General features: G+C 42.2%; 1 protein-coding gene across 5 annotated transcripts in view; it reads right to left on the bottom strand.

Annotated features, from left to right (window-relative positions):
- Nucleotides 1–15,026, bottom strand: part of LOC113971118 (connector enhancer of kinase suppressor of ras 2-like) — a 173,391-nt gene extending 158,365 nt beyond the window's left edge. For 4 of the 5 annotated variants that reach the window (XM_027690704.1, XM_027690707.1, XM_027690706.1 and 1 more), the window contains exon 1: nucleotides 14,575–14,863. In XM_027690704.1, the coding sequence (XP_027546505.1) occupies nucleotides 14,575–14,641 (67 nt within the window). In that variant the 5' untranslated portion in view covers nucleotides 14,642–14,863. Of the gene's footprint in view, nucleotides 1–14,574; nucleotides 14,864–14,910 lie in introns of those variants that run through there. The other variant, XM_027690705.1, reaches the window with a different exon arrangement.
- Nucleotides 15,027–16,378: the final 1,352 nt, after the last annotated feature.

The following is a 16,378-nucleotide window of genomic DNA, read 5'->3' as shown; positions in this document are numbered from 1 at the left end:
TCACGCCGATGTGAGGTTGTTTTTAGGGATGACATCAAAGCAGGCTGTGTTATGTAAATGGCAGAGAATCGCTGCCCGAGAGAGGGAGCGCCAAAGCAGGGAGTGATTTAATGAAAAGCACCGCGACCGAAAGGGCTTTGCCGGAGCCCCGTGTGCCGGGAATGTCGAGGAGCCCGTTCACGACAGCAGCTTCCCTGCTGGACTTTCCCTTCTCCCTCCTTTTCCAAGCCAACTCGAACGCAGGGAACTGCGTGCTCAGGAAAACCTTAAACTGAGTCTGTAATCAGTCTGGCCGCAATCAATGCAGCACAGTTCATCATCTTTATTAACTGAATTAGCTTTTCCTTTTTTTTTTTTTTTTTTTTTGGCTGTGTCTGCATCTCTTTTGAGGCTGGAGCCCATAAGATGTTCAGAAAACTTTGGGAAAACTCCTTTTATAGTCTCAAAATAAAAAATTAGGTGATTTTTTCTAAGAAGAAGATACAGGTAGTACATATTAAAATACCAAAAACATGTCTAATGTATAGTTTAACACGTGGGTTTAGCTTTGAGCATCTGGCTCTTGAAGCAGTGAAAACATGAGCTAATACCATTGAAAGCAAAATTGACTGAAAAAACTGTAAAACTTCTCTTATACAGAGTTTGCTGGAGGAATTTCTGCTCAGCTCAGTGATGGGATTAGAGCCAAGCTCAGCCCACAGGTGTCTGGAGAGACACAGGAACAGACAAATGATCACTGCAAGAGCTCTTTAGGTTCACTGAGCCAGCGCTGGGTTTGGCTCAGCAAGTCAACAAATTTGACATTAATTCCTGTTCAGAAAGGTACAAAAGGGCCTTTGCCATTGGGGCACATCAGTTCCACCAAGCACTGTTGATTTGTTGAGTTTGTTTGTTCACAGACACAATAATTTATGAAATAACACCATACTCTGGACATGGTCCATTGATTTAAGTGGATCGTTCAGTGCATGTCACCCATGGGTGAATTAAGCAGTTTTAATTATCTGATAAAAAAAAATATGAGTGGGCTTTCCTTTGCTTTTTATAAGAGACAATTCCTTTCCTTCCTAAACCAGTTTGGATTTGCAGCAGTTTGAGGCAACATACCCCGGATGTGGTTGTTTTTCTGATATTTCATAAAATTATAGAATGGTTTGGGTTGGAAGGGACCTCAAAGTCCATCCAGTACCACTCTCTGCCATGGGCAGGGACACCTTTCACTATCCCAGGTTGCTCCAAGCCCCATCCCACTTGGCCTTGGACACTTACAGGGATGGTACATCCTAAAAAATTCCATTGTCACTGTAGCAAAGTCAAATTTTCTAACCTGTTGCATCCTTCAAAATAAATGAAATATCAAAGCATTCAACACTAGAAAAAGTAGTCTGGGTAGTAAAATATTTTCCTTTAATACAATTTTTTTTGGCACCACATTAATGTTTTTATAGAATTTACTGAGTTTTTAATCTAGCAGTGTTCCTTCAACATAAGTAAATACACTGTAGTATTTAAATGCCTTTGAATTCCAAGGGATTTGACACTCCCAAGTGTAATTTCAGCCTTTTAAAAGTAATAAATATTTTATAAAAATACAGAATACATCACAGTAAAAATACTTAGGATGTCTTGCCCGGTGTCTGAGAAGTTTTCTATAATTCTTATCCACTTTTTCTGTAGAAAAATGTTGTTATATCAAAAAAAAGGACACCTACCCGCATACTGTTGATTCATTTTCTCTTATTCACATCTTCTTGTTTTCCTCATCATCCTTCTCAGCCTCATCCTGATGCAAATCAAGGAGCTAATTTGCATGCAATACTTTAATTTCAAGCCTGATAAGATTACATTGTTAAATATTTGCACTATGTATTTTTACCAGTGGATTCCTTTTCAGCCACATATTTCTGCAGCAGCAAATTTCAGCTAAAGTCAATGGGCACATGACTTTATGTAGAATTTCAGTTTTCTTCCTGACTGACCTGCTTAAAATAATTAGCTTTTTTCCTTATGCTGAACTGACAGCTACCTGAGAAACAGCAGGAATTCTCAATGTTAATAATGGCAGGCAGCCCAAGGCCTTTTTTCTTAAATTCTTAGCATAAAGAAGATTGCAGCAAGCCATATTTGTTGAATAAATTGTGAAGATGTTTTAGCTTAACAGAATCAGAGATGAAATCAAAATACACAAAGAAAGGAATGGAGAGTTAGTACAATATTTTCCTGTAGGGAAGCAGTTGGCTTATGATGACCAGATCCATAACTGATTCCTGGTTAATACTTGGGCATGAGTTAGTATGTGAACTAGCAGAGATATCTGTAAGAGTGGCTTGGATTTAGGCAAGGAGAAGGTTCTCCAACATGACCTGAAATTCTTGGCTGTGAGGGTGGGGAGGCCCTGGCACAGGTTGCCCAGAGAAGCTGTGGCTGCCCCATCCCTGGGAATGTTCAAGGCCGGGTTGGATGGGGCCTGGAGCAACCTGGGATAGTAGAAGATGTCCCTGCCCATGGAGGGGATGGGATGGAATGAGTTTTAATGTCCCTTCCAACCCAAACCATTTTGTGATTCCGTGCTCAGAACATCCATACTCGGGGAATCCACACCGAGTCCCCGCAGAGCAACAGGAACCCCCCGGCACACACACATTTAGAAGACAGGACAATTTACCACCCAGAAATCAGTGCAACATAAAACATTTTCTGAAAATGAGTCCTGAAAGCTGTTTGCTACTCTGAGCATGTTTCAAACCAAGTAACCCCAGTAACCTGACAGGCATCACATGTGCTCTGGGAGAGCTGTGAGGTGTGACGGGCAGGAAGGAGCTCCCACTCGAGAGGGAAGCACATGGAGCCGTCCGGAAGGCCTCGATTCTCTCATCAAAAAGACATTTTTCTTGTATTTTTGTAACAATTATCTAATGATTCCCAACCCATATGCTTGCACCAGATGTCTGAACCTTCACAGGCCAAATCGTATTTATTCCTGCAGACGAACCACTTCATATTACTTAATAATAATGCTCAAGATCATTATTATAATTCTCATCACTTCAAATCCAAACACAGCAAATATGATGAATAACACGCCTCGATTTTTTCCCTTGATTAATGGGCTATATGTGTGCACAAAAACACTTCAGCCTTGAAGATGTGATTTCCCCAGTGAAGCCAGATCTTTCCTGGAGCAGTTTCCCTGTGCTGTGGAACAATGACTGGAATTCTAAAGTGCAAACAGCCACAATGAAACTTTTTGCTACAGATGCTAATGGTATTAATTACCATCTCTCTGCATTTCACCGTGTCTCTCTGTCATTACTAAGAGTCGTTGCTCTTGAAATACTTACTACCTGTAAAACTCAGAGCCTTTATCTGCATTGTACTTGAAGTTCTTATATCTCTTGCAGTCCCTACCAACTCTGCCTGCCACTTTAGCAATCCAAAAATGCCCTGAACCATGGAACACTGGAGCTTTATGTTTAAATATTGCTGTATGGGAGACACCAGAGCCGAAAAAAGAGTTAATAGTCCACAAGGTAGATAAGGTTGTCATTAGCCTTTGATAGCAAATATTGCTTTGTCCCAGGTTACCTGATCTGATAAAGAGCAGAACCTCCCAGCAGCAGGATGCTGATAATGATCCTGCCTTTCCCCAGGGCCTCTGATCTCAGCAGCTCTGAACTGCCTTGTAAAAGCTGCACAGGGACAATGTCATCCTGCACTGAAATGCCAGCAAGGACTGAAATGTGATTGTCCATTAGAACAGAAATGAAGCACTCAGTGCAGGGAGAACAGGCAGTGCCATCCACCTGCCCCTGTCTGCAGGAGGGGAGGAGGAACAGGTTTTAACATTGGTTTTCAAAGCATTTTGACTGCTTTCTATCACCTCAGTCTGTTGGGCTCTGTTTAGATCACATGAACATGTACCCTGTGTACATTTTACCCTGTCATCAGGGTAAAAATGCAAATGCCACCATGATGTCTTGGTTTAATGCAGATCTAGGAAAACCTAATAAAACCATAAATACCATATTTACCTTTCCCTCAGTGTATGCAGTCCCAATCTGATGTTCTGCAAACCAGTGCATCTGTTTATAAACATTACTTTTTGTGTCATGGAATCACAGAGTCCCAGAATGGTCTGGGTGGGAAGGGACCTTAAAGCTCATCCAGTCCCACCCCCTCTATGGGCAGGGACACCTTCCACTAGCCCAGGTTGCTCCAAGCCCCGTCCAACCTGGCCTTGGACACTTCCAGGGATGGGGCAGCCACAGCTTCTCTGGGCAGCCTGTGCCAGGGCCTCACCACCCTCACAGGGAAGAACTCCTTTCTATAATCCCATCTAAACCTGCCTTCCTACATCTTAAGGCCATTCCCCCTTGTCCTCTCAGATGTAATTTAGAAACCTTGTTTATTTTCAACTCTCCGAGGAATCACAGTTCCTGTTCCAAAATGTATTTTCTTAGAGTAAGTTGGCCAATGTTTTAACATATTCACCATATGGTCCTTTTTTTTTTCTTCCCTGAGAAATTTGTGTTTTTTCTCTGCACCAAACCCAAAATATGCCAATTCTGTTTTCATTTAGGGAATGCTTAGTCATGGAGCTTCATTACCATGTTTTGGGGCTCGTAGCTGTGGAGTAAAGAAAGCCACTGGTTCCAGAAGAATTAGTGAAGATCTGAGAGACACATATAATTTATTCTGGTATATCTTGAACTGCTATAAAATTATAATAATTATGTTAGCAGGCATGGATACCTACTAGGGTTAATCAGAGATGCAATTTATTTTCTTCTGCCCTTTCACTGTTGTTGGTTACTTCATTATGAGAACAAATAGAGGCTGTTCCAGGGTGGCACTAACACGGCTTCACAGTTTGCTGTAAGGTTTAATCTTGTCCTTTTATGTGACAGCTTGCCAGTTTGCAAGTAAAAATTGAAATATTGTCTATCATTTCCCCTCAAAAGATGGGATATTAATGAGATTTGAAAGAATAATTTCATGAGACTTTCAGCAATTCAAATCAAGTGTGACATCAGATGGTGAGAGAAAAGCAAAGAGCACTGGGGTGAATCAAGGCAGTCTGACATCACAGAGAAGAGTCAGACAGCTTGGCTTCATTTGGACTTTCTGCCTGGATCTATGACATGGAAGCTGGAGATCCATCAAACACATTAATTGGATATTTAAACACCTTTGAAAAACAAGGCTTTTGATAAAAGCACAGGGGTTATGTGGAATTAATTCGTTCCAAATGCCAGGTTTCCTCAAATATCAGCATCCTACTATTGAAAAAGTTGTTTAGAAAAGAAAATGGGAATATCCAAAATGTTTCAAGAATAAACCGTGTTATTTTGATACCAGAAAAGAGACCTTATTAATGAAATACCTACAGAACTACCTTTAGAGACAGAAAATGTGTGGAACTTAAGAGTCAAAGAGCAGCCCCCAGAAAATAGGGAATAGAAAAGCTTCTTTCCACATTCTCCATGATATTGATGGCTTTGGGAATGATGCAGAGGTTGAGTTAAAACACTTCCATTGAACGATCATTTGAGCAATTTGGCTCCTGGTTAAAGCATTGCCTCACTGCTGAGATGCAAATAATGATTTCTGTGCTGCCACAAAAGCCATCGATAACTTGTCCTGAGAATTGTCAGAGAAACAAGAAATAGCTCACATGATGCCCCAGTGCAGCTTTCTTTCAGCAGGTGATGGTTTCCTTAGCACATTTCCTAATGTTTTTAAGTCCACTTATGAAAGTCTTGAGAAAGGTTTTCCTCCATTTTTCAAAGAAAATTACAATTTTTTTAACTTATCCTTTAACTTTGTCTGTCTTTGTTTTTTATTTCCCATGTGAACATTTCCTGTCTATTTATTATTATAATTGATCTGTTTTATCACTTAGATAATTATTTGTTGTTTTAAATGGGTTATTCACTAACTCTCTTCATCCTCCAAAATTTATTTCTGGAAGAACAGCATTGCTGAGCTACTGCCCACAGTGGATCCATTTTCTTATATGACATTCAAACTCTATTAGTTCTGAACTTCTCTTACATTACTCTGCCTGTTCCCTCCAACTGCATGACACAAATGCAAATTTCAAGGTGATTTTTCTCTGCTTTAAATGTCTTTTTCCTCTGAAAACCATAAAGTCGTGTTTTGTACAACTAAGGAAAATTCTCAGTGTGACTTGGCAATGAACAATCCAGATCTCTTGGCAATGGGCAATTAAAACCTCTCCTCAGTGCTCTGTAATTTAGGGCATTTTCATTATGAGCTCATTGTTGATGCTGAGTGATCAATAACAGATTCCTCCATCTGTCTTTCCTGGATTTAGGAATGTGCCCACTGCAGCACATTGCTGGCTACTGTAAGATATGTTCCTATCCATTGGAAAAGATTTCATAAATAGATGTTGAACTACTCCCTGCCCTCCACCTCTCCCAGGGCAGCAACATTTCCCAGCCTGAAAGAGCAACGAGAAGCACCCTGGATATTCACAGGAGGTTTTCATGGAGAACCAATGGAACATCAGTATTTGCACCTCAAAGCTCCCAGAAGCTCTGCCTGGCTTCTTGAGGCAGGTGGTTTCCACCTTCTCCTGGATTTTGGATGCAGTTCAATTCCAAATCACGGAGACCTCTCCAAGGTATGCAAGGCCAGAAATTTTTAATGCTAAATTAATGAATTCCCTCACAATCTGATGGTTACTCCCCACCTCCTTGTGAAAAAAGGCCAGAAAATGCTGCTAAAGAGGAAAAGGAATAAACAGGAGAGAGACAAAAAGGGAACAGGGGAAGCTGGAGGACTCAGACCTTAAACATGCTCTTAATTCCAGGGATCATTGCCATGTCTGAGCTGTCAGATGACAACACTGTCTGCCTGAACTCAGAGATTTCCATGTAAACTGGAAAGCAGAAGTGCCCAATGAATCCTTTGTACAGCTGTAGCAGTTTCACTACACTCACAGAAAACACAGTTTCTGCCTTAAGAACTCCTGAAACCCGTGGAGTTTTTCTTGGCTTTGTGCGATTTTTAGAATGAAAGAGGTGGACACGTTTGTAGGGAATAAAGCTGAATGTATTTCAGAAAATTACAGGCTGCTACAATTTTATTTTAAACATACCACCTACGTTAGAACTAAAAAGGCACCACAGTCTTTTACAATCATCTTTTCTGGAAAGCAGTTGGCAGAGGATTTGAGTAGGAAAACCCAAACACTGCATTGGCCTTGAATTCTCCTGAGCTCGTTGCTCCAGGGGGTCAACAAGGACACCTGTTGGAGCTGTTGGAGTGTTAGTTAATCAGAAATAATTTCATTTTCATTCCTCACTAGAGCTCTTCACAAATACAACCTCATAATTTTTTCCTCCCTCTAAATCCTGTAATATAACTCCTGAACCTCCACTTTCCAGCTCCTGCCATCACTACTATGGCATTAGGGAAGAGAGTCATGTTTGCTAAAATACCTAAACTACAAAAGTAGCATTTAGAAGATATGTACAAAATTATTCTGGGTGGGGAGGATGAATGTATTTTATTGTCCAGCAATATTTGATGCTCTTGTAGTTTATTAAGTAAAGCGCTTCACTTAATATTAACGACACTAATTTCACCAGCAAAACCACAACCTCCGTTTCTGTCAGCATGGCAGGACATGTTTGCAGAAAGAAGGGCAACAAAAGGATAAATTCTCTCTTTTTTAGCTTTTAAACCTTTGTAGGTGTTAAAAGAACTGCGCAAAAGACAAAATGTAACAAACTTTTTGCTTTCCTGGCACGTGCAAGGGTTGTAATATTTGCTGTGCCTCGTGCATCCTTTTATTCACTGCAAACAGAAATGCAGGAATTAAACCCATTGGAATGAGATGTAGGGAAATATCATTAGGGAGGAACATTTCTTTACTCAAGCCCAGTGTCCAGTTAGATTACCTTGAGGACAGTCCCAAGAGTCCTGGAGCTGCCTTTCCATGGGTTTGGAGACAGGAGCTGGAACAGGACTTTGCCTGACACTCCACCATCTATACAGTGTTTTTCCAGCATGCACTAAAATGGTACTTAGAATGTATTTTTCTGCAAAGGTTAATGTTTCTCAAACTGCTTTCCTACTTAGGCAGCCAGGAATCCTGTAACACTGAGATGTTCTGCTCTTTTTATAGGAAACACACGTTTCATAAACTGGTAAAAGTGTTCCACACAGAGTTCTCCATGGTATGGTACATGGGGTGGTGTCATTCCTGCCAAAGCAAGGAAAAATTTAGAAACTGGGATTAGCAGGGCAAGAAAGTCTGGGGAGAGACCATGAAAGTCTCCTATTGCTCAGCAGGACCCAGTGCTTTGCAGTCTCTTGACATACAGCACCTCGTCAAGGTGGTCTGAAATTGTCATCCACAGGAGCCAGTTTATTCTGAATTTTGCTTCATAATATGAGACATTGTGAAATAATGGAGAGCTGGAGAAGGTTGATCCCCTCTGATCCACTCTGTCCTCCCTGCAATGGTCAGAACTGGGAGAAAGTTGGGATTTTGCATAATGTGTCTTAACACATGGTAAAGGTTACCAGACACAGCAGTGCATGACAATGGTGTCTGACTGCTGATATTAAGCTGCAAGACAATAAAGCAAATTTCTTTACATAATGACCTGGAAGATTAGTTACGCTTGATAAACGTGACTTGAGAGACTTTCATTCAGCTCAGACTTTTCCCTGTGAGCAGAATTACCTTTCTTAAAAGGTCTGAATGTATCTGCTTTGTAGATAGGGAAATTTCAGAATATCTTCCTAAATAACCTGATAATAAATACAGACCATTAAATTGCTAAATGTTGCTGAAATCTTTTATGGAGATAGTGCTAATCCAGTTGGTTCTTAGAAGATATATAGACCAGTCTCTAGTTGGTCCTCAAAAAGATGGTACTAAAAATGAGGTAACAGTGATAGGGATGCAGAAATACCTCAGCCAAATAACTTCCATGCAGTATGACAAGTGCTGGGGAGGTCTTTGTACGATACCCAGCGTGTAGGCCATGACCCCAACCATGACTGCACAGCTACTGGGAAGGCACAAATTGGAGTCACAGACTCAGCAAAGGGTTTCCTTGTCCCTCCAGGCTGCCAGTGATGCACAGGTTGAATTAAAACTGATAATAGTCAAAGCCTTGGGGGCACTGGCTTTTAGTTATCCTGCCAGGCCTCTGAGCTCTGTATGATATTTTAACCTCTCGGGCTGAAAGGAATGGGCTGGTTGTAAAGTGTCAGTAAAAGTGGGACAGGATTGTGTTTGCTGCTGGGGCTGAAACGCTGATGAACACTCTGAAACTCTGCTCTCAGGAGGCTGTGCTGTTTGCTCCTCATAAAATACAGCACTAAGATTTTTGAGCTTTAGACATATTGTCCCACAGGTATTCTGGGAGATATAAGCCATGAAATATCCAGGAGGAAGGCAGAGCTGTAATCTCTTCGGGAATGTTTTCATGTGTCAAAGACGAGCATCATTCCCATGCGAGAAACCATCTCAAAATCTTGCTGAGGTGGTAGAAGCCCTGAGAAGACCTTAGGACACTCTGCTGTGGACAGGCTGGGTACAGAAACTCTTCCAGAGGGGTGTTGGAGCTCTTCTTAATTATATTCAAAAACACCTACAAAGAGAATGGCCAAACCTGCCCAGACAGTTCATTCCAACCCTTAACTGTCCTGGACATTGGAAACCTGTTCCCTGAAACCTGATCTTAAACACTGACATTGCAAAGTAGTCAACTCTGAGCTGTGCTCTGCTGACCCTTTTAAAGTGAATAGTTTACAACACTCAACAGTTGTTCCCAAAATTAATTACTAAAAAGTATAGAAGCCCAAAACTTGTAAGAGGAATCTGAGAGGAATTGCAGCCAGTTCTGCTTCAGTGACTTCCTGGTGACAACTGGAAACGTGGTGCCAGTGGAACACAGGAATCCAGGGGGGAGCCACAACAGTAAATTGTTTGTTTCAGTTGTAAAATTGGTGAGAGCAGAAGGAAAACGACGAAACCTTCACTTTAGAACCGCTTGGAAATCCAACGGTAATTCTGAGGGCGCCCGTGTTGGTGGCTCAGATCTCTTCCAAACCCATTTGTCTTCAGGAAGAGCTGAAAAGGTGTTATAAAACCTACATTTTTCTAAATAAGGTATGACCTCGCTTATCCACTCCAGCTCCAAATTGTATCTTGTGAAATTGTGTTCCTGCATTATGGGATTCTAAGGTCAGGCAGGGGGTCAGGGCAGCCAGGTATCCCCCGGCTCAGCACCCACAGGGCTGCTTTTGCAGCAGATCATAATATTTAGCTGTGTTTCCAGTACATTCTGAGGTTTTACCAATATTCTGTCCTGCAAACAGAGGAGACTCCCTGGCTATGACACATTGCTCCAGAACAGGTAGTGATCTAATGAAAAGCAAAGGAAGACTGAGAGGGCTTTGCCGGAGCCCTGCGTGATGGGAATGTTAACAAGTCCACTCACGTCATCAGCTTCCCTGCTCCCCCTCCCTCCCTTCCTTTCTCTTTCATGAGCCAGCCTGAAATCAGGGAATTACATGCTAAGGAAAACCCTTCAGCTAAACATATAATTATTCTGCACAGGATCAGTGCAGCACAGTTAATCAGTTTACCAACTGAATTAATTTTTATTTTTTCATGTCTGCATCTCCTGTTGAGAGCGGAGAAATTCTAGACATAAAGATGAAAAAATGGCTTGCAGTTGTGAAATGAGTGTCTAAAGCAGAGCATTCATTATGAGAAACCTCCACTGAAGGCTGTTTGGGCAGACAAACCTGTCAGTGCCCAAGACTTTGAATCCCAGACTCCGTGTGGAGTTATTACTTACAGGTACTTAAGAAATAGCTGGTTTCCCATTTTAATTTTCGGCTGTTCAATAACATTCCATTCTCTGAAAGTCACAGCTGTATTTCACTGCATTGTGTTTCATTTCATTACATTGGGCTGCTCTGAAAAGTGAGTATTTATTTAAACAGAGGTGTCACTTCCCTGTAAATGAGTTCACATTTTAAATGACCTACTTGTAAACTGCTCCCCTCAGGAAGCACAGCATCTTCAGTGCTCTCAGTTGTAAAAGTACAGAGAATACCTTTTAGATTCTACTTACAATGGAGACACAATCTAACATGCTTTTATTAATTCAGCAGCACATCAGACCTCCTCTCTGTGCCCCAAGCCCCCAGATTCTCTGCAGGACTCCCAGTGCCTGGTAAAATAGATGGGCTTTGGTTTTTGAGGGTCACTGAAAACCTGCAAAGTGTCACTGAGTCTCACACTGAGTTCCTGGGCCAAAAAGCAACCAAAGTCTCCAGATAAAAGATTTCAAATGTACACATTAAATCTAGTTTGTCATTTACTCACATTAATACGTTAAAGTTAAAACTGGCCAAATTAGAAACTACTCTGATCCTCACTGTACTTGCAAGCTCTATGGTCAATATTTGTTTTCCAACAGGGCCACAATGGAATTTGAGCAAGGCAAAGGTTTTTCTTAAAGTACCTTTTGGATCCTTAGTACACAACCCCAGGAAAACATGTAAGTTATGTAAGAAATGGGTGTGTACCAGGGGAAATGCTTGTTCATTTTCTGAAGTAAAACTTTGGAAAATTTGGGAGGAAAAAGAACAGTGACTGAAAACTATTGGTAAAAATCCCTTCACAATTAACGTTTTCAGCTCCTTCAAAAATATTCCTTTTGACCACAGTGCCTTCTGCTGTGTAACTGCTAAACTTGACAACGTATTTTTGTACAAGGGCAATTTCTTTAACACAAAAGTACCCAGAGTTTTAACTTCTAGATCCTCTGTGAGCCTCAGGAATCAATTGCTCAAGACTTGCATGGCCTTTTCAGGTTGTCCACACCATCAGCTGCAGTTCCCTAATTGAATTCCAGTTGAATGCGCTCCCCAGAGAGCAACTGTGGATAAATACAAGATGCCAACTTGTCATAATAATGTTCCTTAAAGCCTACCCATTTTTACTTTTCTGGCAAGTAACATTTCCTTAAGGAAAAGAACAGAAGGGTGTCTCCTCTTGTGGGGGGGGGCTCGGGCTCTGATTTCAAACTGTAACCAGGACACATTCTGGATCCCCAGGTCTCAAACCATTAACATCATTTTTGTGGCTTTCTTCCATCTTCTCTATAATTATTTGATGTTGCTGGTACTCACTGCTACTTACTTTCAAACATGTACTTTGCTAGGAGATTTTAGAAGTAAGTTAGAGTAGCTTAAATAATTATGCCAAGTGCAAGTTTAAAAAGCATATTGCTCTCATTTGCCTCTGAAATAGATTATAATTTACAATCTGTACAGATAAAAAAATATTGAATATGTATTTTAAGCCCCCCAAAAGGTATATTACACTTGCAATATTTTTTATATTGATTATTAACATGTTGCTATCAATAGTAAAGATAATATTGCTCATTCATAAAGTGGTGATTTTTCTAAAATGTCTTTAATGTATTCTTTATTGCTGTCAAAGAATTGTACCTTTCAGAATAGAAGAAAAAACTACCTTATCACTGAAAGTTACCTGTGCAGACCTTGGACCTCTCTGACACATGGATTTAGCAGGATGACTGTATCCGACACAGCTGAGCTACAGAACATGGGGAAATACAGGAAAATGGGCCACAATTGGGCAATTTTTTGCCATGTAAGGTATTTACAAGTAGTTTTAAACTAATTCTGGTCCACTGCCATTTGTGTGGGTCGGGTCTTTTCTTTGGCTGCAACTGAACTATGCATTGGAAAAGGTAAATAGTGGGATAAAAAAGGGGCTTGTAATCTTAATGTGGGAAAAATGGACTAAAGGGCAACTGCCCTGTTTGCAGGTTTGCAGCTCATGTCACCAAGGAAAATATTGATGTTTTAAATACTCCAATGTTCATTGCATTATCCTTATTTATGCCGAAGCCCAGAGGCACAGCACTGGCAATCCTGCCTACTCCAGACGTCCCTATGGATGCAAGATGCAGTCTGGTAGAGAAATCCTACTGTCAGGCACCTCCAGACATTTCAAACCTTGTGTTTGTATGACCTTCTTGCTTCCCATGGCATGCACGGCACATCATGGATTAGTGTTGCCCAGGATGTAACCAGTTTGCATCAAAAAGGATAAAAAAGTAGCAGGAAGTGTTTTTAAATGTAGCAACAAGTATTCTACACACTTTGACATTTAATTTACATTATAATTCAAGTAATGAGTTAAAAAGCAGAAGGATCTGTCAACTTTCTAACTCTTTTATGTGCTGAAAATAAAGGTGTGGATCAGAAAGCTCTCCTCTGTATGTACATTAGGATCTGCTATCAGGAGCCTGGGAATCAATCCTGTATCTAAAGGTTTTAGGATCCATCCCAATGACCTGCTTAAGCCCTCCCAATTACACTGAGTTCCCAAACACCTGAGAAACAAAGTACATACATTCCCCTCGATCCCATTTGCTTCCCGATACTCTGTGCCTGTAAAAGAATAATTAGCTCATACTGGTAACGTGTCTGATGAGCACCCAAACAGCCCATTTTCAGGGAAGTATGGGAATGTAGCTCAGCAAAATGAGATCAGAACAGTTCCCTTATTCATGATAACACTTTGAAAGCTTTAAGGACATTACAGTGGGCATCCAATTCAGCCCCCCAATAAGTTAGCAATCACATTACTGAAATCATTTGCACGAGTAACACACCCCCCAAATTTGCACCTCTTGTCCTTATGTAACAGAGATCCCCCGTGGCAGGAATTGTCTCCAAGACAGACAGCTCATCAGGAGCACTGTAAAACAACACTAATGCATCCCACCGTGGGGAAACCCCCCCCCCCCCCCCACGCCGGAGAAATTCAAACCACTCATCATCAGGAGCAATCCCCCCTTCCCCCTCCCATCCATCCCGGTGTGTTTGCAGCACAGCCGAGCATTGTCAGGCACAACATGTCAGAGCTGACGGCTGTGTCGGGAAACTGCGAATGTGCAGGGAAATCATCCTTCCTGTCAACTTATCCCGACGAGTTTCCCCGAGCTCAGCCCTGCGCTGCCCACGGTGCCCGCGGCACACGGGAGCCTTGGACACCCAGCTGGGAAGGCTGGACACATCAGGACGTGTCACTAAAGGAGCAGGACCCCTCGGTCCAGCCACGGGCACCTCACGCTCCTTGTGGTACCCGAAACTACAGCCAAGTGCTGCACAGCCACTGCATCAGATCACCTGATATGAGCAAACCAGACCTAATCAGGGCAAATTTAAAGCAGCCAAACATCACGACGTTCCTCTGTGAGAGGCAATGATGGAGCCCTGAGACACAAACACTTTCCGTCTGCATTCCCCAACAAATGCATCCGATCCCACTCCGCTCTCGGCAGCAATTCCAACAACATGCTGCACAGCTTAACCAGCCTCTGCTCAGCCTGTCTGTAACAACTACTGAGCAAAGCAGCACACGGATTATCACAACTGAATAAACTCTTCCCAAAACAAAGAATGCCAGAGCAGATATGGAAATTGCGAGGATCCAAAGTACAGACAATACACAGTAATAAATGATCCTACCTTTCATCCAATCCACTACTTGCTTGGGCGTCCACTTGCTAATAGGTTCCATAACGAGAGCCATCATCAGATCACTTTATCATTCACACCAAAATCAGGGAAAAAAAGGAGAGGAAAAACGTATCAGAGCATGGCTGGGCTAAGAGAGCTGTCGGATTTTACAGTGCAGTTCAAAGAGAAGATGATGCTTTGTCCCTCCAGGTTTCTCCTGCACTGATTCAGTAATGTATAAAATTACACTGCTTGATCAGCTCTGGCACCTCCCCCACTGCACACAGCCTGCAACACCCGGAGCTGCGAGCCAGGAAATGGTGCAGTACGTATGGACTCACTTACCAAAGCTCTACCCACTGATCCACTTATTGCTCTGGCACAAATATATCAGCATATTACACCGAGCGCGAGCCACGCTGGAGCCGTTCCAGACACTGAGTTTTAAGGAGCTTTATTCCAACGAGCTCTGGGATCTTCATCAGGGAAAATGTCACTACTGTAACTTGATAGCAGATTGTCTTGGCTTCATTGTGAATATGCTGACTGTCACTCAGCTCAAAGTGAAGACAGAAACATCAGAATATCGCTTGGCATCTGGCAAAATGCTGAGCAGCTCCATCCTCACAATGCGAAATGTTGCTGGAGTCTTGCACTATATAATCAGGCAATTCAGAATGTCAAACACAGTATGAAAAGTCTTACCCAAGAAAAAAACTACTGGAAGAAAACTCTTTTTTCTGGCCACATTCAGAGCCAGGATATTTCCTCCTATGAGCTGCTCATTCTGTAGTGAAAGAATGACGGCACTGAGGAGTCAATTTGTACTCCTACAGCACTTTAGATAGACAAGCACAGCGTGTATTTTGACTCTTAGCACTGGGACCACTAGTCAATCTCTCCCTTTTGTTATGAAGGAAGAAATGTTTTAAATATTCCTAATCTTGAGGTTTAGTAGCTTTCTGACAGATGAAGGTGAAACCTTTTACTGAGATGTGCCAAACAGTGTTTTTTTGGCCCCATTTGTGACTCTCTGCACCTCCTGCAGCACAAGTTTTGTATCCTGTGGTCGAGGAGGTGCATTCTGGCTCTGATCCATTGTCTGAGATCTGCAGCCCCACTCTTTTATGTTAGGGGGAAAAAACTCAGATTCCAGAAAAAAAAGGCAGAACAAAGCAGTTCCACCTTTCTCTTCAGTGATCTTTCCTCTGTGCCCTTTTCTTCCTGCGCTGCTCCGAGCTCCCCCGGCACATCAGGGGAAGAGGATGATGCTGTTCCCATGTGTGCTCCCCTCCACTGGGGCTGGGTTAAAGTGCACAGGCTGAGATCTGTCCTCTGTTTCCCATCCATATGGGAGAACATGAAACACAAATGAATATTTAACATATATTCACAGGATGGTTTGGGTTGGGAGGGACCTTAAAATGATCCAGTTCCATCCCGCTGCCATGGGCAGGGACACCTTCCACTAGCCCAGGTTGCTCCAAGCCCTGTCCTACCTGGCCTTGGACACTTCCAGGGATCCAGGGGCAGCCACAGCTTCTCTGGGCAGCCTGTGCCAGGGCCTCACCACCCTCACAGCCAAGAAATCCTTCCCAATATCCCATCTAACCCTGCCCTCTGGCAGTGCATGCTCTACCCTTCAGGGTTCTTGTTTATACAGTTAAGGAAGCAGACAGGCCTCCCCTTCCCCCCCCAAAAAATGTCTCCAAAGAGCTGTACCATTCTCAGCTCACTGATGCACTCTATCCTTTTTTATTTTTCTTTTGCTTTGGGAAATAGTGTGATTAGTATTCTGTGATGTAGTTGGAGT

The sequence above is a fragment of the Neopelma chrysocephalum genome, unplaced genomic scaffold (assembly GCF_003984885.1).
Source record: "Neopelma chrysocephalum unplaced genomic scaffold, ASM398488v2 Primary Assembly neopelma1_81, whole genome shotgun sequence".
Lineage (NCBI taxonomy): Eukaryota > Metazoa > Chordata > Aves > Passeriformes > Pipridae > Neopelma > Neopelma chrysocephalum.
The sequence above is the reverse complement of the archived record's forward strand: the minus strand, read 5'-3'. Positions and strand labels throughout refer to the sequence as shown.